The sequence below is a fragment of the Lupinus angustifolius genome, chromosome LG09, assembly GCF_001865875.1.
Source record: "Lupinus angustifolius cultivar Tanjil chromosome LG09, LupAngTanjil_v1.0, whole genome shotgun sequence".
Classification (NCBI taxonomy): domain Eukaryota; kingdom Viridiplantae; phylum Streptophyta; class Magnoliopsida; order Fabales; family Fabaceae; genus Lupinus; species Lupinus angustifolius.
In genome coordinates, this window is record NC_032017.1 from 3,862,443 (window position 1) to 3,884,822 (window position 22,380).

The 22,380-nt window shown below is 31.1% G+C and overlaps 2 protein-coding genes across 2 annotated transcripts; one reads left to right on the forward strand and one right to left on the reverse strand.

Annotated features, from left to right (window-relative positions):
* LOC109357036 (tRNA (guanine(37)-N1)-methyltransferase 1) lies at positions 248-8,036 on the forward strand. Its single transcript, XM_019600735.1, has 9 exons — positions 248-1,126; positions 2,929-3,027; positions 3,409-3,528; positions 3,609-3,775; positions 4,632-4,702; positions 6,427-6,569; positions 7,060-7,171; positions 7,488-7,600; positions 7,775-8,036. The coding sequence occupies exons 1-9, from the start codon at positions 308-310 to the stop codon at positions 7,916-7,918; spliced, it is 1,788 nt and encodes a 595-aa protein (XP_019456280.1). The 5' UTR covers positions 248-307; the 3' UTR covers positions 7,919-8,036.
* LOC109357038 (zinc finger protein CONSTANS-LIKE 9-like) lies at positions 9,153-10,756 on the reverse strand. The gene is made up of 2 exons (XM_019600737.1): positions 10,186-10,756; positions 9,153-9,630 (listed from the first exon to the last, which is right to left on the reverse strand). The coding sequence occupies exons 1-2, from the start codon at positions 10,672-10,674 to the stop codon at positions 9,520-9,522; spliced, it is 600 nt and encodes a 199-aa protein (XP_019456282.1). The 5' UTR covers positions 10,675-10,756; the 3' UTR covers positions 9,153-9,519.

A 22,380-nucleotide genomic window follows, 5' to 3' on the forward strand; every position in this document is an offset into this window, starting at 1 on the left:
AATGATAGATTGTATGCCTAAGTATAAAAAATTATACATTAACAATGCATAAATATTAAAATCATTATAAAAATAATAATATATCATCTACCAAATCATTTTACAAATTTAGAAAAAGACATATGTAAAGAGAATTTATTGGTGCATATATTATTTTCCAAATAATAATTATATAAAATTGGTACTTTGAGAAAAGACCCTAATTCCCAATTAAAACATTATCTAACCTAAATCCCAAAAAGAATAAATAAAACCCCTCCTTAAACTTCACCACCATGATCTTCCCCCACATATTCAAACCACCACCATGTTAGCCAACCAATTATTCCTAAAACCCCATTTCCCATTCCCAAAACTCATCCCTTCCACTCTCACCAAAAAACCTTTCATTTCTCTCACCACTTTCTCACTCACCCCTACCCCACACTTTTCAACCTCCACTACCCCACTCCCTTATGGACCTTCCCTTAATAAGGGCACCCTCCCACCCCATTTCCCACAACAACCATTAAACGACACCGTTTTAAATGAAGAATCATTCACTAGAATCTTCAACCTCTCCGCCCTTCGTGTCCCTTCTTCCGATTGTTCCTCCCTCGAGTCTCGCCTCCGCGGCCACCTTCTCAACTGGCCCCGCATCCGTAACATTGCCCGAGTCCCCGGCGATGAAATTGACCCCGAGATTGCGCCGCTGATAGGGAAAAAAGATGAAGAGGGGGTTCAAAACGACGTTGTTTCGTTGCAGAGGAGAATTCACGGTGAGGCTGATTCAAACGGCGACGTTTTGAGCCCTGTGCTGTACCGTGAGAGATTGGCGAAGACGTTTAACACGCGTGGGTTTGTTAAATTTAGGAACCTTGCGAAGATTTCGCGGCCGAATAGGACTAACAAGAGTAAGAAGGATGAGAAAGAGAGTGGAAGGGATAAGAAGAGGATTGGGAAGAATGGTTTTGCCGCGGTCGAGGTTATTGATGACGATGATGATGATGACGATGAGAATTTGGGGAATTTGGTTGAAGGAGAAGAAGGGTTTAGGAGGAAGAAGTGGAAGGGTTCGACGAGGTTGTTGCTTCTTGATGAACAACATAGTGGTCGTGGTGTGGAGGAATTGCCTGAAGCAGTTAAGGTAGTTGCTTTGTTTGTTTTCAATCCACGACAATCTGTTATATTTTGTGGGTTTGTGTCAAAATTGTATTTTTGTTTAATGCTAAGCTTGCAAAGCATGTGAACTAGTTATCGAATTAATTTACGAGTTTAATTTGATGCACAAAAACTAGCATCTCTAATTTTTTCCACTTGGCTAACAAATTTATACATTGTTAACCAAATATTGGGGTTGTTTGATGCTCTAGTGAAGTTTTTGACATAACCAAATAGTCGAACATGTGAACTTTGAGGTAGTTATAGTTAGAGTGGAATGTTTTAATTCCGACATCCTAAAAGGTTTTTACATTGACATTGCATCAAAATTGAATTCTTGAAGCATTATGTTCACAACTTTACGCTGCTCTGATATCTAAAAAATCATAATGTATCAGCTTCTTATCTACATTATTAAAGTTCTATTATTGCTTTGGGTTTTTTCTTCTGAAAAGAAAATATGTTTTGGATTTACTGCGTATCCATTTTCTATTAATTTTGTAACTTCTCATTGTAAAGTGTTAAATTGCTTTCGAGTATCAACTGTATTATGAAAAGAAGGTGGTGATTATGAATGTTCTAAAAAACCATAGTAGTGGTATGATAGGCCTTGATTCTTGATCAAATTTCCTTGTTTATGCTCTGGCATTGAGTTGGAGAAGACATTTTTTGTGCCGATTCAGATGGATGATTTCTGGTGTAAATGTTGGCTAGATTGAGCTCTAGGCGTTTATCCACAGTGCAGTTTTCTGTAGCGTGCGGATTTCAGCTTTATCATGAGACAACTCCTAAGACTCCATTATTTCATACAAGCAATTTGGTCAAAAGTGTTTCTAAGTTATTAGGGGGAAATGCTTTCTTTTCTCTCCTAAAAATAGCTAAATCTGTTTATATCACATCCTTGGCACTTGGTGATATCACTGATAATAGTTCTTCCGACTTCCTGTATTGTACAACAACATCAACCAAGCTTTCCTGTAGTGTATGGGGGAATATTCTTTCAGGCATTGGTCCGTCAATCAGGGATTTCCTTGAGTAGCAAAGCCTCTTTAATTAGCACTCATGCAAAAACTAGGGTGCTATGGGGTAATAAACTGTAAAGCATCTGAAACCTCATATATTGTCCTGTCATGATGTTTTGTCTGGTATTCTACGATTGTACCTGCCATCTAGTCTTTTGTGCAATTTTAGCTTCATATTGATGTTGCCATGGATTTTACACTGTCCTCAAGAAAATCTGTGCCATGTTATTTCAGAGGCAATTGTCTAATTTTGATTAGTAGTACTTTAAAGGTGAACTACTGGACAGTTACAAAATTTACGGAGATCCGAATTGGGCCCTAGAAATATACATGAAGACGCAATTGGTCCTTCAATAATGTAATGTCCTGATTTGTTCTTCAGAAATTTCAAATGTTGGTCACACTGGACCTTTCTAGGATAGATTTTAGGGACAATTTAGGCTTGATCTATACCAATTTCACCGGTATTCGTGAACCAAATTGAGACTTTTCATTTTTTAGGGACCAAATGTTTGTCATGTATTTTTAAGACCAGGGACCGATTAGAGTCTTTATTCGGCTCAAAATTAGCTTCCATTTGGATGTTCATTCCATACAATTGATTTTATGTTGGACTTCTTGTGATTCAATGTTCCATGACTTATCTTTAAATGGGATAAATTATATTTATTTTTCAATTGTTATGAAATTTTGTTTTATTTGTTGTTTTGGCATCTTATATTTCATTAGCTTACTTGTGACATGGTTCATATTTCCATCCTGTCAGGCTGTCTTGAAGGAGTATGCTGAGAAGAGTATAACTTTGACTTTTGAGCTAGTTAGATGCAGGTTGACTCTATTTTATGATTATTGGCAGATGAATGAGGTATGCTTGACCAAGGATACACTGTTGTACTCATAACTCTATGTTTGTGTGTGTATCTGTGCATTGAAGTTTTTGATATATAAATATTAGTCTGTCTCTCTCTACACACACCTGTATATGAATGCTAGTGTATCATGATAAAATGCACTTATGACCCTTATGGTTTACTTAATTAGTACTCATGCTTCAAATGAAAATAATTGAGACTTAGTTACAGACAGTTCCAAAAATTTTTGATAACTTATGAAAATTTGATTTTTTTCAAATTCAAGTAAGTTTTCATGCATGATCCCTACAATCTTGTTTTGTTAAAGTTTTTTTTTGATGTTCTTTTTTCAGCTTCAAATTGTGAGTAAAGTAAAAAAAAAAATTTTTTTGCAGATCTTGGAGGCCTTGCTCCCAGAGGGTGTGGTTGTTCCTTCAGGTTTTGAGATTGTTGGTCATATTGCACACCTGAATTTAAGAGATGAACATTTACCACACAAGAAGCTTATAGCAAAGGTTCTTATTTTAGAAATATTGCACACCTGAATTTATTGCAAATTTTTAATTGTCTTAAAAAAGGCTACTTTCATATTCAGGTTGTGCTGGATAAAAATAAGCCAAAGATACAAACAGTTGCAAACAAGATTGATTCCATTCATAATAAGTACAGGACCATGCAGCTTGAAGTTTTAGCAGGAAACCACTCTCTTGTGACCACAGTAATTGAGAATGGAATTCGCTTTCAGGTTGACCTAGCAACAGTGTAGGCTCTATTTCCATCACTGACCAATGTAGAACAGTTGAAAGGCTTTCTTTACTAATGGCTTTCATTCCATTTCATGAAATAATTGGACGTTTTTCTTTAGCAAAAAAGAAATAGAAAATATAGGCTTGAACCGATTAAGGTGTGTTGGTTTTGACTTAGTGTTAAAAAATCATCCAATATATAATAATTATTAGAATCATGAGCTATTACAGCTGAGAATTTAAATATAAATGCTGGTAGTCATCAATAAGGACCCACAAACTCTATTGTTACTTGTGTTAGTTGAAAAAGTATATGGAGAGGTTCTAGATGTGACTCCAAAAAATCTGTTTTCCAGTCATAATTACAGTATTACTTGTCATCTCCAGAGAAAAACTAGAGAAGCACCTGCCATAGCCATTAGGTTAGTCAAATTGACCTGACCCTGGACTTGTAAGAAGAAAAAAGTGTATAATGGATGTTTGGGTAGTTTGAAGAAGGTTTATTTGCTATGCTACCTTTCTGCTGTCCATAAATTGAAACAATTTTATGCATGCTAATTTATTTATTACAAGACATCATTAGTTTTGATGTACAATTCTGTTGAAGTTGGATTGGTTGGTTGCTTTGACCATAATACTATTGCACCTGAATCTATTACTGCTTGCACCTTCCGAGCACATAATCCTTTAAGAGGTTGGTTCGTGTAGCACTTTGGTCAATGAATATGGAATCTTAAATCAGGAATAAGTTCAATCTTCTTTTTGTTTTATTTTATTTAAATTTCAAATTATAATGTGTAGTAAGGATATTAAGTAAAAGAACAATTGGAGAAGTATGAATTGTCACTTTTGTTTCTTTTCCTGCTATGCAGATATTGGAACTCAAGGCTTGCTACTGAAAGACAAAGGCTTCTGAGTAGTTTTACACGGGACGATGTTGTGTGTATGTGTCTTTCTTCTCTTTAGATTATATATTAGCCTACCTGTGTTATACTTCACTTTCTGATTGTGGAATTTGGCTGGTCAGATGAACTTGATGTCAAATACCAATGATGAAATTTGGTTTTATTGTGCTTCTTGCAGCTTGTTTGTGTTTAATTTGCAGTTTAACTGTAAGAATGAGATTGGTGTAATAAATGCTTGGAAGTGGGATATTGTCTTATGGGGTTTAGCTTGTTTCACAACGTATGGGTTTGGTTAAAAAAGAATGAGATTTGTGTGGAAAATGCTTGGAAGTGGAATATTGTCTAGTGGGGTTTAGCTTGTTTCACAACTTATGAGCTTGATTTAAAAAGTGCTCATATAGGTCATTTTACTCGTAGTATATGTAGATGCAAGCATATGAAGTAATGCACTGACTTTGGAAGCAGTTTGCATTTTTAGGATGCCAAAGGATTAACCGGATAAGTTGCAGTCTATATGCTTCTTGTATTAATTAATAAGAGAATAGTTGATTTGCTTGTATGATATTTGATTGAGTTTACAATTTCCTTCCAAACATGATTACTTCTTCAGTTCTTATTTAATACAGATACTGATTGAATTTTATGAACACTTTCATGCCTTAAGAAATAAAATGCGCATGCTAGCAGAATTTAATTGATTTGAATTGAAGGGGTATTTAAACTTCCATAGCACTCTACTTATGAATTTAAATTGTCTTCATGCAGAATCCTGCTCAAGTGTGTAATAATATAATACATATTTGACATAAGTACATCATCAATTATGAAATCTTTTTCAAGGCTGGTTTTCCTAATATTTTCATGCATGTGGATCATCATTTGGATGATATCCTAGAGAAATTACTTTAGTTTCCTTTGCCATTGGAATATAAGGTTGATCAGGTAAAAGAAAAATTGACAACACTGTGCTGGAGTCTGGTTTAGGTTGTCTTTGTAAAAATGTATAATGTTTTCTTGATTTATGTCACAAATGGAAAGTCTGTGCAACTTTTCGAAGAAGTTATGCTAATTGCTAAATTGGTTATGGTATCAGAGATTTGAATGATGAATTCACCATTTCCCTGTCTCAACTGAAAAAAACGGAAACCAGGAACAATTAAGTTACTTTGAAGAGGAATTATAATACAACAACTCTGATGAAGACTGATAAGATCAAGAAGAAAGAAAGGAATTAATGGAAAACAATACCCTAAACAAGAATCAATATGATTCTTGGTTGGGATGAAGAACAAGAATATTATTAGAAAGAATGAAAGAAGAACAAGAATTGAGATGTATAAAAGGTCCCACAACCTTTCCCCTGATTCTACAATCAGAATTTACTTCCCAATTAACTCCCCTTCCTCCAAGAGACTAGTTCCTTATTTATAGCCTAACTAACAAACTATTATAGAAAGCCTAACAAACTAACTGCTTAGGGATACTTTAGTAAATGTGTTACAATTAGGAAATCTCTAACTAGACTTACATATTTCCCCTTCTATACACATTTTTAATGCTAGGCTTAGGCCTAATCTTATCAAAGACCTCCATAAAATAGGCAGTGCAAATATGTCCTGATTGCTTCTCTTATGATCTTTCTTTTTCATGCAATGACTTCCAATTGTATCTGTATTTGCTAAATTGTGTTCTTTTGGTGAACTATGTACTACGAAAATATTCACGACTTGCTTACACATGTAACTTGATTATATATTGACAGGTGATGTTTTCTCTGGAGCTGGTCCTTTAGCTATATCTGCAGCAAGGATAGTTAGGCGTGTTTTTGCTAATGACTTAAACCCGTATGCTGTTGAATATCTGGAAAGAAATATTGTCCTAAACAAACTTGATCGAAAGGTTAAGGTATGGTTGCATGTTGAGTGAATTTCTTCTGGAATATGTTTCATGAATTTTCACATATGATTGGCAGTGGATCCCATTTTGGATTGGTAGATGCCATGTTTTGTTAGTATTAGGAGTATTGAAAATCATTTTTTCTCCAAAGTTTCTTGGATATTTACTTGTGTAGTATGGGGCAGAGGAGCATGGACATGAAACCCAACATAGAAACAATAAAATTTGAAATTGTCACATTAGGGTTTGAAGCATATCGGTGTCTGGCACCAGTGTCCAATATATATGTTTCTGTTGACAGAACTCCTTTCTTTAAGTGTCCATGCTTTGTGGGATGTAGGTGACTAAGGCTTAAACGATTGTGCTATACTCATTTTTATTATTTTTTGCACCTTGATGAAGAAACAAGGCAGGAAGTTGCATTTGAATCAGCATATGGCAGCACTAATTTTTCGTAATGGTATTTTCTGCCAACTAAGATCGTCATTTGTTGTTCTAGGTCTTTAACATGGATGGAAGAAGATTCATCGAGTCTATGTATGCCAGTGATAAAGGTCATTCTATCACTCAAGTGGTTATGAACTTGCCAAATGAAGCTGCAGAATTTCTAGGTTGTCTTTCCTATGTACAATATTGTTTTATATCGCACATGTCGGCTTTGGTCTATTCCAACCACACATCTTTTCTACCTGATATTTAAATCTGCTATTTGTGATTCTGCTGTATGTGTGTATGTTTTGGTGGAGAACTCTAATTTGTCGTAAAAGGTGGGATTAGTAATTAGAAGAATTGTGAGAGGTATCTATAAATAAAATTGGTATCTAGATCGATATAGTTCGGCTTCTATGGTTTTATGGTTACTCCTCTATATGGGTAAACTTTTTACAATATCTGACTTAATTTCTGGACGCTTTGCTTCCGCTGCAGATGCATTTCGTGGAATATACAAAGATAAACCCAGGGATGAGGAACATACTTTGCCAATGATCCATGTTTATGGATTTTCCAAAGCAACAGATCCAGAATTTGATTTTCATGAGGTCAGTTCTGATACTATGTGTGCATGCTAATGTTTCTTTTGGGGTCCTAGATTTCGATATACAGAATCACACCGAAATTCTTACCTTAGGCCAGTGCATGTTACTTCAGTTTCCATATCATATGTACTCCTTGCAGTAAAGATAAACATCTTAACAAAAGCCCTTATGATGCAGAGAATAAGAATTGCACTGCTAGAGGTGGCAGTCAACGTAGAGATGCGACGCGTACGACTCGTTGCGCCTGGAAAATGGATGTTATGCGCATCATTTATACTCCCCAGAAGTGTAGCATTTGCAAAAACTGATAATGATAACTGAATAGTTTGTAGACTAATTGGATTCATATTGCATGCAGCAAGTTTTGTTCCATTACATTTGTTGACCAAAGTGATATTTGTATATATGTAAGTTAATGTAACTTGATGTATTTTCTTTCTTTCTAATTCTTGGTCTTTCTTAGCTTTATAGATTAGTGGATATTTGAAGGAATAAATCTCACAATATTTGTGTTTGATTTAGATCATTATAGCATTGTTCGATCTATGTTGTCGATCCTACATAAAGGAATATTTGTTATATTAAGAAGAAAACTAGATATTTGTATGAGAAAATATGTACACTGACAGTGTACGAATTTTATACACTATAATTATATTATCCACAAATTGTATTTAATCATTATAGACTTTTCAAAACAAAAAACTGTATAAATTTATACTGATTGCATGAATATTATACTTTTTGTATATTAATAGAGTTACCTTTATCTTTGCTTTTGCATAGTTCGGTCATTCTGTGCAATTTCTACATAGGTCTCATGTATTTTGATTCTTGAGCCTTAACTCCCTTGCCCATTTTTGCTTTTTCTTATGGTTTGGATGTGATCATGGTTTTACTAGGCTATATGCAATTTTCTCTTTCTATTTTTAAAGAACAAATCACTTACATAAATACTCCTAATGTATTGGTCTAGTGGTATGAGATTTAACTGGATCCCCAGATAAATCAAAAGATAAATTATTCAATTCTTGTAAGCAATATTTATTGAGAAGAAGTGTCATGCGTCTCACCAAATCCATCCAACCTGACATGTTATGGTTCAGTATACATACAACATATTCTTCCTTTGTAGGTAGCCCATGCTAAATTAAATGCACGGTTCTAAACCCCACAGCAACCACAACTCTTGCCACGTATAATATACACAAAAGTTTCATTCTATCTTCCCCATCTTCCATAACATTTACACTAGATGCCAATTATGCCACTAAATGAATTGCTACTATTGCTGACACAATTATTATTCAACATTTTGCAAGCAATAAAACTAAATAGCTACTTTGGCTCTTGACACAGTAATTATTCGTCGTTTTAATATCTATGTATATAAATCTTTATATTGTCGGTATATAGATATTATATTCGATAATGGTAGAGTCGAATTTATGGTTTGAGATTTGTCATCAGGGTGTAAGATTAGCAGAACTTATATTCTTAACAAATAATTCATACAATTCTTACCCTCACTTGATTTTCAGATAATAAAACTGAAAAGAAACACATTGCAATATAGTATACAAACATCATTACTCCATTATCAAAGGCTACCATAGACATTTCTATTAGCAGTGAAACTTCTGACTAAGAAAATAAAATGTAACAAAAATTAAAGTTGAACTATCTAGTATATGAAGAGATGAATTTGGTTGGGGTTAGTAGAGTTTAAATATATGTACTGACCGTGTATGAGTTGTATACATTGTTACTACATCATTCACTATTCGTATTTAATCATCATTGACTTTTTAAGAAAAGTAATCCAAATGAATGTTAAATGATATAGTGACTATATATAAATATTACACTGTCAATGCATAAATATTACACTCATTCTTATAACTTAATGTTCAGTTTCTTCATCATCTATGATTGTACCATTGCTCATGTTCAGTCTCCCTGTGGTTTATTCCAGTTCTAAGCTGCTTCAATGGCCTAAACAAAGTTTCTGATGAGGAACACCCTATCTCATCCTGCACACAACATGACAACATGAGAAAATATTCATAACATAATTCAGTAGTGCCCCTTTAGACTCAAAAAATTCCAGCACACATGAATTTTTCTATGTAAATCCCAACACAAATACTTGGATCTATAGTAAATAAATAACTAAATAATAAAATAAGAATTGTTGGATTTGACCGCCATTGGTCTTCAATCATTATAGAAAAATATATAACCAAATATTACGTCATGAACAAAAAATAATTTTATAAACCCAAAAAATAAATAAAAAAGCAACTCCTCTCCCTAAGAACAAGGAGGAAAAATAAGGATGAAACTATTCACATTTTAATTATCACATACACCTTTTTTATTAAATAATTATAAATTAAAAGACTAAATTATGATATTTAGCAACTTATTTTGTGCAAGGAGAACTTTAGTTTTTTTATCACTAAACTTATTAATCCTACACTCTTACTAATTCACCTTTATTGATAAATACAAATAATCAAGAGTTTAAGCACCAAAATAAGCCATGTAATAAAAAACCAAAAGAAAAGTGATTAAAAAGAACTTACATCAGAATCATGAACAGAGAAGTTATGAGGAAAACGCTTCAACGGTAAACCAGAAGTAGCACCTGCAGAAGCCGTGGCGGCGCTAGATATATCCGTGTCAGCATCACTACTAGGAGAAGGAGAAGACAATGGCACTACTTGGTTCTCTCCCTCCTTTTCCTCTTCTACATCATCATAACTCTCGTCGTCTTCAGACTCGATATCATTATCATCATCGTCATCATCCTCATCGTCGTCGCTGCGAATATTATCCCGAAAAAGGGAGCAGGAGTGACAAATAGACGAGTTTGGAGTTAAGGAGGGCCCACAAGCCTTCCATGGAGTAGGAGATTGACATAAACGGCAAAGAAGGATCCTTAAGTGCTTAGCTACAAGGAAGTTAGCACTGTGTACTTTGTGGTCACATTCCCAGCATAGCTTAGCCTGGTCTGACTCACACACAATCCTAGCTCTTTTCCCACACAATGAACATAACCACGTTTCTTCCATTTCTCACTCACTCTCTATCTCTTATCTTCTCTTCACGTCACCAAAACTAAATATATACACAACAACACCACTAACCAAAAAACAACTACCTATTTAATAACTAATTAAGGTTTTTAAAAAAATACATCAAAACTCGATTTTTATGAACGATATTTATTATGAAGTCAACCATACACCCAAAAGAATTAAAGATATCATTAGTTATACCAAAAAAAATATATCTCACAATTATAATCGATATGATCAACTTTTATCCTATACCAGCGTGTCGACAAACACTTCGTATCTGTCGACTCATATTTTTATTTTATGATATTAAGTATTAAATTTGTATTTTTTATTTTAATGAATTATAATATTTTTTATTGGATGTACTTCATGTTATATTTTTTGTATTTAGTATAATATCCAACTTAAAATAAGATGTATTAATTATAGTTATATAAGATTATATGATTTTACCTTATAAATAAAAAATATTAAGGGCAAAATAGAAAAAAATAGAATCATGGTATAGTTATTTCATGATGTTATATATATAATATAAAATAAATATATAGTATAAATAGATAGTGGATGTTTGTTATATACAAAGTCTCATAAAATAACATTAACATAGAAAGCCAGTATACATGGACTAGGATGAGGATCATATGTTTTTAATGGTGTTTTATTCTATGTTTCAAGTTAATCATATATTAACATGTGGACAAAATAAAAAAATTAAAAACAAAAAATAATAAAACGAAACATTCTAATTGTCTTGAAACATAGAATGAGACACTGTTTGAAACATGTTATCTACATCTACTTACTCGGATCACGTACAGCATATTAGCTAATTATGATTTTTTGGGAACCTAAAATTTTATTATGGCTGCATTATCTATCATCAAAAGGTAAGATTTTAAAATATCTAAAACTGATAACATGATCACTTGAATATCTTCTCAAACTTTGGTCCCACTTATTTTTATATAATTGTGAATTCACTTACTCCAAAGTAAGTTTAAAAATATGCTCTAATAGTTAGTTTAAAGAAACTTATTTCACATTATATCTATTAATTCTAAAAAATCTAATAATTTAGATTTATTCACTAACTTAAACCATTAGATTTTCCTATAATTAATAGTTAGGATGTGAAATAAGTCTTTTAAACTTACAATTAGAGTAAGTTGATCTCTTCCTTTTTTATATTATCAATAATATTCTTTATTGAATTAATCATTTTAAAATACATGATTACTCGTTCATAGTATAGTATTGTTATGGGTAAAGTCCCAAATTATATTAAAAAAAGAAAATAAAAGTAGGTAAACCAGAAGTGTGGTTTTTCCTAAGTGGATGGTGTGGGTCCTGACCCACGTGATGATAACATTAGACCAATCTTCTATTTCCCGAAATTAGCCCTAATTAAAAACGCATATTATATCATGTCCATTTTTTCAACTACTTTTATCCATTATCACACCAATTGTTTTTGCATTTTATTCATGAATAGTTTTAAGGAAAATTGTCATCTCAAATCATTTTTTATGTACGGAATCCATACTAGTATATAATTATTGAAACCATTTTTAATTGATTTGCATAGAATAACACAAATGATGTAGTAGGAGTAGTTCATAGATTAATTATGTTTGGCAACTTTATGACCCAATACCAAATTAATTAACTTTTTTATGTGTGTGATGAACTTTTAAGGAATCACATTATTAGAATTGAAAGCTTTTAAGTTAGATGAAGTAATAATATGAATTGAATGTTTGGTGGAACTCTTATAAAAAGCTTATTGCTATAAAACCAACATAATAAATTATAAGGCGAATGTGTAAAAAAGGTGAAAAGTCAAGAAAATTTAATGTTATAATATCATTTTATTTTCTAGTGTTGTAAAAATATTGTGAAATAGTGGTTTAACTGATAATTTACTAATTAAATATTCTATCTGTGAAATTTAACATAAACATATATTTTACTAATATTAATATTGAAAAATAATAAAGAATGTAATAAATAATTTTATTTACATAATTCGTTAAAGCAAAATATGTGACTTGGTGATATATCATGTTTTAAAAGTATAAATAAATTAGGTTGTTGTTCGATCTTCCAAAATAACATTTTGGTAAATATTAAATAACTTTTATAAATTATAATTTAAAATAAAATTAACAACTATGTGCGGTACGATTTAAATGAAAACTTACTCATATCACCGATTTTGAAATTTTTTTGATTAATATAATTGTATGGTAGAAATGATTATTATAACATGCCAATATTATCCGGTTTTGATAAGCTTGTTATTTTCAAATGGAACATGGCATTATGTTATGGCCTTATGTGTGATTGGGACCCGAAATATGAGGGAAGGGGACAAGTCTTACTTCTTTTGGTTGTGGCCTATGGGTGAAGCAACCATTATTTTGTATAGTTTAATTCTTCTTGGAATCTATGTTCACCACACAAATCTCAATGATGAAGATTCATTATTTTTCTTTGAGATATCTAACAATCTTTTTATTGGCTCTTAGCTAACCACTCAAGATTTCACGTGGAATTGAATACGTGGCTAGAAAATCTGAGGTGCTTAGCTGGACTTATTTATGGGAGAGTTTGTTCTATATAGTATAATTGAGAACTCTAAGAATTTAAATTTTTTATATAGTATAATTGTTTTTGTACTGTTAATATATCATCTACTATTTATATGTTAATTATCATTTATTCTATAAACTAATGGTGAATGATGTATTGCGAATATAAAAACTTTAACAGATGGTGCATAGATATTAATATCTTTAAACAATGAGTTTAATCATGGGAAGAGAAGTATAACATATTTGATATTCAATTTATATACCATTAATTTATTTTTAAAATAATAATGCAAATAAGATATATCATTCTCATTTTTTTATGGTTGACTCATCATCAATCTTTCAAGGGTTTTTCTAATATGTGCTTCGGGACACATATGGAGGATAATTCAAAAGAAATTTTACATTGGTTTGCTTTATATTTTAAGATGTGATATTTTTAATTTTCCAAAAAAACATTTACTATATTATATAATGTCAAAAAGTGAAAGGGGTGATAAAAGACTAAATTATTGCATATTATATAATCGATGAAGGTGTACTGTTAATATAGTAGTAGAGACAAACAATGACTTGATGGGAGAATTGCAGGTCAATCTTATGTGAGAGCCCTAGCGGGGAGAATAAGTGCATGGGTAGGTCTAACTTTTTTTTTTCTATTATTATTAATGATATCTCTTCCATGTGGATAAGAAACAAATTTCATATGTAGTTGTTCTTCCTAATGAATATCACTTATATAAATTGTATCATTGATCTTTAATCTTTTTGAGAATTTAGTGAGATCTTATACCACTTGAGTAAAACTTTATTGATTAAGTATGACTAGTTTAATTTTGCTTAACTCATCTCATTATTTTGATTACCATGCCAAGCAAAAAAATTACGTCTAATCTAACTTAACCCAATGCACATACACATCTAGAAAATAGTACACACAAGAGGGAGAAAATGTACGACTATGGGAGAATAAGTGCATGTGTTAGCCAAGAGAATGAAATTAATCCACCAAAATAAAAGAGAGAAAAAAAGGTGGGAAAACTAGTGGATGTGAGGTCCATTGCTGGAGCGAGAAGTGTTGTAAAAAACAATAAAAAAATAAAATATAAACATTTTAACCTTTCTTGAGGACCCTGATTAGTTGGAGAGGGTTGCAATTACCGGTAAGCATAAGTTGGGTTGAGGATTATCTCTTATTTGATCACAAATATTGGTAAGATTATATTTTTGAACCAACCTAAGAGTTAAAGCTAACCCAACCCCAAATATTGACTAAGACAATCTTTGAATCCAAACCCGATCATATATTCGATTAAATAGAACACATACTCTTTTAGATAAAGTCTTATCAATATTTAATTAATATTATGTATATGTAATTTGACATATGAAATTATATATGTGTATATATTGTTAATTATGTATATATGAAGAAATTTTTTAGAATCAATGATATTTTCGACCAAAGAGATGACATTATTCTATACACAATTAAATAGAGACACATACAAACATGATAAGTAAGTGATAATGAGATGAGTCAGATCAGGTCATGTTTGTCCTTTGTCTGATCCTAAATATTGATTGGGTCTAATTTTTCAACCCAAATCTAACTCTAGACCCAAAATCAAGCCAAACCAAATGAGTGGGTAAGGTTAAATTCTGCTCACCCCTAGTTGTAATGAGTGGTTCTTTGAATGGAGATTGGAAATGGGAAATGTGAGGTTGCATTGCATGTTGCATGTCTTTGTCATGAGTCAAAAAAATTGTGGGGGTCATCATCCCTATTCCCAAGTAACATTCATTGTATGAGCTTCATGTACGTGTTAACCCATCACATTTTCATTTCTATAAAAATCCAACAATTTTGTGATCCATATCAATTTGTCCCTTTCCTCCCCATACTATGTGCCACCTATATCAACCAGGGAATACAAAAGCATGAGTCAAATATAGGGTAACTTATATGGGAGCACATATGTTGTCTCACACTTTGTATCATTTCGTGTATTATGAGTTTATGATTGGTCAAAAAAATATTTAATAATTAAATTTTAACTTAAATATATTTTTTCTGACTAATCACATGCTCATGAGACATGGTGTGACACAAAATGTGAGACAACAGATATATACCCACCGTACATATACACATTCATTGTATGAGCTTCGTTGTAGAGTTAATGTTTTATCTTTCTTTTTCTTTTCTACTCATCACTTTCTTTTTTTCTTTTTAATGAACGGTCTAGAATCCAAAAACACTAAGAAATCTACCATGGGAAACTTTTCCACATGCATCCTCACAAATAAAAGGACATAAAGCATGGGGAATTGATTCTAAAAAAATAATAAAAGGAAGATGAAATTACTAACAAAACGTTGTTCTAGTGGTGTAAGGTCCATTGGATCCCAAATAGATCAAAAGATAAAAATTGAATTTTTTGGATGACACTTGTAAGGAGGAAAAATCACATATATCAAAAGAGATTAATTCATACCTATAGAATAAGAAGATATCATTGTTATAAAAAAAACAAGGATGAAATTGATGGAAAAATGTTCAAAAACTATTCCACATGCTAAGCGTTATATGTTCATCCTCATGAGGACTAAAATAAGAATCCAATTGAAGGAACTTTGACGCAACCCGTTTTTGGCTGCACGACTTTGTTTAGAGTCGTTAATATATTTTATAGTTAAAAATGTATAAAAATATTTTAAGCCTAATTATCTTGGGCTTTTGAATTTTTTATATCCAGGTTCAGGAGTCGGTTACAAGGTAGAAAATGTATTAGCACCCTACCCGCCCGCCTTAAGCGGTACCCTTCATTTAAAATATATGACTTTATTATTATTATTATTATTAAATTTTATGATTAATTAATTTATTATTAAAAAGAAAAAAATTATTTCTTTTTATTATTGTGTCTGACAAGATTGACTTTGGTCCTTCGTACCCCTATTAAGGGGATGAAGGCGGCTTACGTAGTTCATTAGGTAGAAAAATGTTTATTGGTTGAGTGTATTTTAATTAAAGAAAATATATTTTTTAGTCAAAAATATCTATTTTCCAAGTTTTATTTATTATTGAAAAGAGTTTTGATTTGATTAATTTTTGTTATTTATTTAATTGAGAAAATAGAATTTAATTATTTTTTAGATTTAATCGATTGAAAAGAAGCAGCGTATCACGATCTTTCGAAGATGATCTGAGAAGAAAGGGGCCTACAAGATGACATTCTCTCCATCTTTAATTAAATCTCAAAATTACTCTATTTTTTGAAAAGTGCTTATTTGTCATGTTTTATTTATAAAATGTTCAAAAAAAAATTAGTCACTTCAAGTTATTTAAGAAAAGAATTTTTATAAGTTATCAAAATGACTAGGTTAATTGATGGATATATAAAAAAATGAAATTTTGTTTTGCTATGTTTAACACGTTGAAGTATGTATAGTTAATCCAAATAATTTATTAATAGTTATTTTTATTTTATTGAACTTTGACTATTTAATGGCCTTTGATGATTAATTAGCAAAAAAAATTTAAAAAAAACGGTTGCTAAAAATTATGAAACTAAAAAAACAGTTTTGATGATTATTTACTAAAGTGATGAAGTTCCTTTTTATTTATGATGCTTGTTTGTAATTTAGAAAAATTGACTTTGGCTATGGAACCTTTCTCTCTCACATAGTGACTTACTTTCTATGTGCTTTTTTGTGTATTTTTCAGTGTTCCCAGTATTTTTGGTGTAATTAGAGTGTATTCTTTTTTGGAATTGCTTTCTTTTGGGTATTTTTTAGAATTGTATAAATGGATGGAACTTTTTTGAGAATGTTGGAATTGTTGGGAAAAAAACCTCTTTCTCTAAACCTAGACTATGCTATTTATAGTAAAAATTAACACTAATTTAATATAAACTTAAGCTAACTAATTTTCAACTTTGGATAAATCTAATCACTTAATTTAAGAGATCTTAACCGAACTGATTTGACCATCCTATTTTAATAATTTTTCTGTTAACTCATTTTCAAATTTAAATTAGGTTGTTATTGTATTTTACTTATTTAGTTATTTTAATTAATCCAAAAATATTTATAAAAATAGATAAAATAAAATTTAATTATTTTTTATATATTTAATATTCAAAATTTCGAAAACTCGAAATAAACAAATAGAAAAACATTTTTCTCTCAATTTAAAAAAAAAAAGAATATGGGCTCAAAGAGGCCCATTTCTAACTCAAATTTTTTTGTCCTACTTTTTTTATTATTAATTTTTATTAAATTAATTTAGCTATGAGTTTTTAGTTAACCTAGTCATCTAGATTTAGGAACCCCAACAACATTAATTTATTTATTATTGTTTTTGAATTTTCGGTTAACCTAATCACTTAGATTTACGAACTCTAACATCATTGATTTATTTTTTTTGAATTTTGGGTTAACTCAATCACTTTGATTTAGGAACCTTAACAATATTGATTTATTTATTGTTATTTTTTGAATTTTTAGTTAACCTAATCACTTGGATTTAGGAACCCTAACAACATTAATTTAATATTATTATTTTGTTTTGTTATATTTTTATTTCATTTTTTTGTTGTAAAATGAAGCTTCTAAAAAGAATTTCAAGTATTCTTGATTTCTTTAATTTAATTTATTTCGAAAATAATTATAAAAAGTCCATAAATGGTTTTATTATTTTTATTTTAAATATTTTAGGCCTTTTTCTAGGCCGGTCAAAATTGGGTGTTCACAACAGCCCCTCTTTACTTATTGCTTATCTAATAGCAAGCAAACAGAGGTTTGAGAGATATCATGGTAAGTAACCAGTAAAGAAGTGAACACTATTTTGTCGAGGCTCAATAAATGGCCATTAGGAAAGGTACCGAATTTGATGAAGCATATTGATGCTCTATTGGTGGACCAGAGATTTGTTGAGGCAGTTCTCGCGCTTGCTGTGGTGATTCAGGGATTTGCTGAGGCACTCATAGTGCCAAAATGGATTCAGGGATTTGCTGAGGCACCCATGCTGCCAAAAGGATTCAGGGATTTGCTGAGGCACCCAAGTTGCCAAAATGATTCAGGGATTTGTTGAGGCAGCTAGGCTGCCAAAAGGATTCAGGGATTTGTTGAGGCACCATGCGACCAAAACGATTCAGGGATTTGATGAGGCACTCATGCTGCCAAAAATGATTCAGGGATTTGTTGAGGCACCTAGACTGCCAAAACAATTCAGGGATTTGTTGAGGCACCCGTGCTACCGAAATGATTCAGGGATTTGCTGAGGCACCCGTGTTGCCGAAATGATTCAGGAATTTGCTGAGTCACCCGTGCTGCCGAAATGATTCAGGGATTTGTTGAGGCACTCGTGGTGCCGAAAGATTTAGGGACTTGTGAGGCACCCGTGCTGCCGAAAAGATTCAGAGATTTGCTAAGGCACCCATGCTGCCAAAACGATTCAGGGAGTTGCTAAGGCACCCATGCTGCCAAAACGATTCAAGGACTTGCTGAGGCACCCATGCTGCCAAAAGGATTCAGGGACTTGCTGAGGCACCCATGCTGCCAAAAGGATTCAGGGATTTTCTGAGGCACACATGCTGTCAAAAGGATTCAAGGATTTGTTGAGGCACTCATGCTGCCAAAATGGTTTAAGGATTTGCTGAGGCACCCATGCTACCAAAAATGATTCAAGGATTTGCCGAGGCACCCGTGCTGTCAAAATGATTCAGGGATTTGTTGGGGCACTCGTGCTGCCATAATGGAGGTTTTAGTGTGAAGCTAGAAAATTCACTTGCGAAATGTAATGCTCCGTACTGATTGTTAATGCAGACATTGTGTATAAATGTATATTGAGATGTATGATATGCAATTTTTGGTTTGTTTATGTTTATTAGAGAATGATGTAGAGATGCATGTTTGAATGTTTGGTTATATACAATGAAATGATTTGTTTACACTTATTGGAAGAATAGTGTGGGGATGCATGTTTGAATGTTTGGTTATATGCAATGCACTATTTTGTTTGTTTCTGTTTATCAAAAGAATAATACAGAGATGTATGTTTGAATGCTTGGTTATATGCAATGCAATATTTTATTTGTGTGTTTGTTTGTTTGTTTGTGCTTATATGAAGAATAATGTGAAGATGCATGTATGAATGCCTAGTTATACGCAATAAAGTGCAATAATGATTGATATATGAATGAATGTGACTTGCATTGATAGGTATAATTATGTTTTAATGTATGACTATGCACAAATATTCCAATGCATCGCTTATATATATATATTTGGACACGGAACTCATGAACCTTTTGTAGACTCGACTGAAGTGGTCCTATCCTTTTTTGGAATTGCTTTTTTTGGGTATTTTTTGAAATTGTAGGAATGGATGGAACTTTTTTGAGAATGTTGGAATTGTTGAGAAAAAACCTCTTTCTCTAAACCTAGACTAGACTATTTATAAGAAAAATTAACACTAACTTAACCTAAACTTAAGCTAACTAATTTTCAACTCTGAATAAATCTAATCACTTAATTTTAGAGATCTTAACCGAACTGATTTGACCATCCTATTTTAATGTTATTTTAATAATTTTTCTATTAACTTATTTTCAAATTCAAATTAGGTTGTTATTGTATTTTACTTATTTAGTTATTTTAATTAATCCAAAAATATTTATAAAAAATGGATAAAATAAAATTTAATTATTTTTTATACATTTAATATTCAAAAGTTCAAAAAATTGAAATAAACAAATATAAAAACATTTTTCTCCCCATTTTAAAAAAAAGAATATGGGCTCATAGAGGCCCATTTCTAATTCAAATTTTTTTGTCCTAGTTTTCTTATTATTAATTTTTATTAAGTTAGTTTAGCTTTGAATTTTCAGTTAACCTAATCATCTAGATTTAGCCACTCCAACAACATTAATTTATTATTGTTTTTGAATTTTAGGTTAACCTAATAACTTGGATTTAGGAACCCTAACATCATTGATTTATTTTTTTGAATTTTTAGTTAACTCAATCACTTAGAATTAGGAACCTTAACAACATTGATTTATTTATTGTTATTTTTTTGAATTTTCAGTTAACCTAATCACTTGAATTTAGGAACCCTAACAACATTAATTTAATATTATTATTTTGTTTTGTTATATTTTTATTTCTTTTTTTTTTTGTAAAATGAAGCTTCTAAAAAGAATTTCAAGTATTCTTAATGTCTTTAATTTAATTTATTTTGAAAATAATTATAAAAAGTCCATAAAATGGTTTTAATTATTTTTATTTAAAATATTTTGGGCTTTTTTTAGGTTAGACAAAATTGGCTGTACACAAACTTCATCAAATTTTATTAGATTAATTGGTTGAATCCTCAAGAATAAATTAACATTATAAGTAGAAAATACAATGTTTATGAATATAAGGCGCAAGGTTCATTCTAACCATTTCACTCCACCGTTAACAAGTGTGAATGAAAATAATTTAGACCGACATTTATTGAATGACTAATGTGTATTAAATATCAAAAAATGAATCTGAATATTCTTTTTTTTTGGGTATTTAGTTTGAGTATTGAATTTTGGAAGGGAATGAAGAAAAATTGAAAGCTTAAGAGTAATCTCACAACTCACAAGTGAATTTCATGACTCTCAAACCTTTCTTTTCTTTCATTCCCTTCCAAAATCAAACTCTCAATCTAACCTTGGTAAGGGTATTCCCTCAAATTTTGGTAAGGAATAAATCCCTTTCGAGGTGGATGATTGTCCCTCCTAACAAGTCTCGCTCTCAGGAATTGAACGTTTGATAATTTTATTATTCCAAGAATCTAGCAAGATCTTACATTACTAGACTAACACATTGTTGGTAAATAAATAAGAATATGATGATAAATGAATGACATATATGCAACTTTATATAAATAATAATACAAAACCATTACTCTAAGAAATATGATCGAGTTATTTCAATTCAAACCATTAACTTATTCTAAAATTAATGACTAAGACATGAAATAAAATATTTTAACCTTATTCGTATGTACATATCCCGCCAATGCATACCCATAGGAAAATTAATATAAAACTATTACACTTTGGGGTAACATGCACACTCACTTAATTATGGTTGACTGCATGATCAAAATAGTATTCAACCCTCCAAAATCGTCCCCATTGTGTTGGATAACAAACAATCGAAGATTTTCACCAAAAAATGTTATAACCTTTCTAAGGAGATAAGTATTATTAAATGAAGAATGAAGACACTACAAAATACAAATATTATTTGTGGATACACTAAACCTCTATTTATAGAGATGTCTATGAAGCAATATATTAATTGCATTCTACTAATTTCCATTCATTTTACTTTGTATATTTTTCCTTTCAACTTCTAACCTTCCAATTGTCTCCTATTTTTTTACTTGAATATCTCCCTTTTTTTACTTTGAAAGTAAGAGAGGCTTTACTTTTCTCGGACATGGTTAGAGGAGAGAAATGAGAAAGACATACATATAGAAATATATAACACATCATATCATATTTAGAAATAAATTAATTTTTATATTTTATAGTATCCAAAGTTTCATTCATAAATTTAATATCTATCACCAATGAATGTAAAAATTTAAATATATTCATTACATCATTATCTATTTATATTATTTAATTTAAAAATTAATTATGATTAAAACGAATCACAAGTAATATAATGATGATATAAAAAAATTGTTAAATTGTCAGTATATATTTTTTTTTCTTATTTTCTATTAGTCATTATATCTATATGAATGAAGGTCTCCAAACAAGTTTTCCTTATCAACGAGTGTTGATTCAAGTGGTACATGCTTGATTCTCCTTTAGCAATGTCTCGGGTTCGAATCTTATGGATAGAAAAATACCCGCTAAGAGAATTAACCCTGTATACCTGTGAATGTTCCCGATTCGAACATGATTGTCTCCCGCACGAAAATTAATGTGGAAACAAAAAAACAAGATTTCCTTGTTATTATTATACTAACGAATAAGTGTGCATGTGCTTCCTCCATTATTTTGGCTTTAGTAAATGTAAGACTAAAAACCAAATAAAAATA

Coding starts and splice junctions, on each gene's coding strand:
- LOC109357036 (XM_019600735.1), top strand. CDS start 308: ATGTTAGCCAACCAATTATTCCTAAAACCCCATTTCCCATTCCCAAAA. Junction 3,776..4,631: donor CAGGTTGACCTAGCAACAGT/GTAGGCTCTATT, acceptor CCTGCTATGCAG/ATATTGGAACTCAAGGCTTG. Junction 7,601..7,774: donor CAGAATTTGATTTTCATGAG/GTCAGTTCTGAT, acceptor CTTATGATGCAG/AGAATAAGAATTGCACTGCT.
- LOC109357038 (XM_019600737.1), bottom strand. CDS start 10,674: ATGGAAGAAACGTGGTTATGTTCATTGTGTGGGAAAAGAGCTAGGATT. Junction 9,631..10,185: donor TCTCTGTTCATGATTCTGAT/GTAAGTTCTTTT, acceptor TGTTGTGTGCAG/GATGAGATAGGGTGTTCCTC.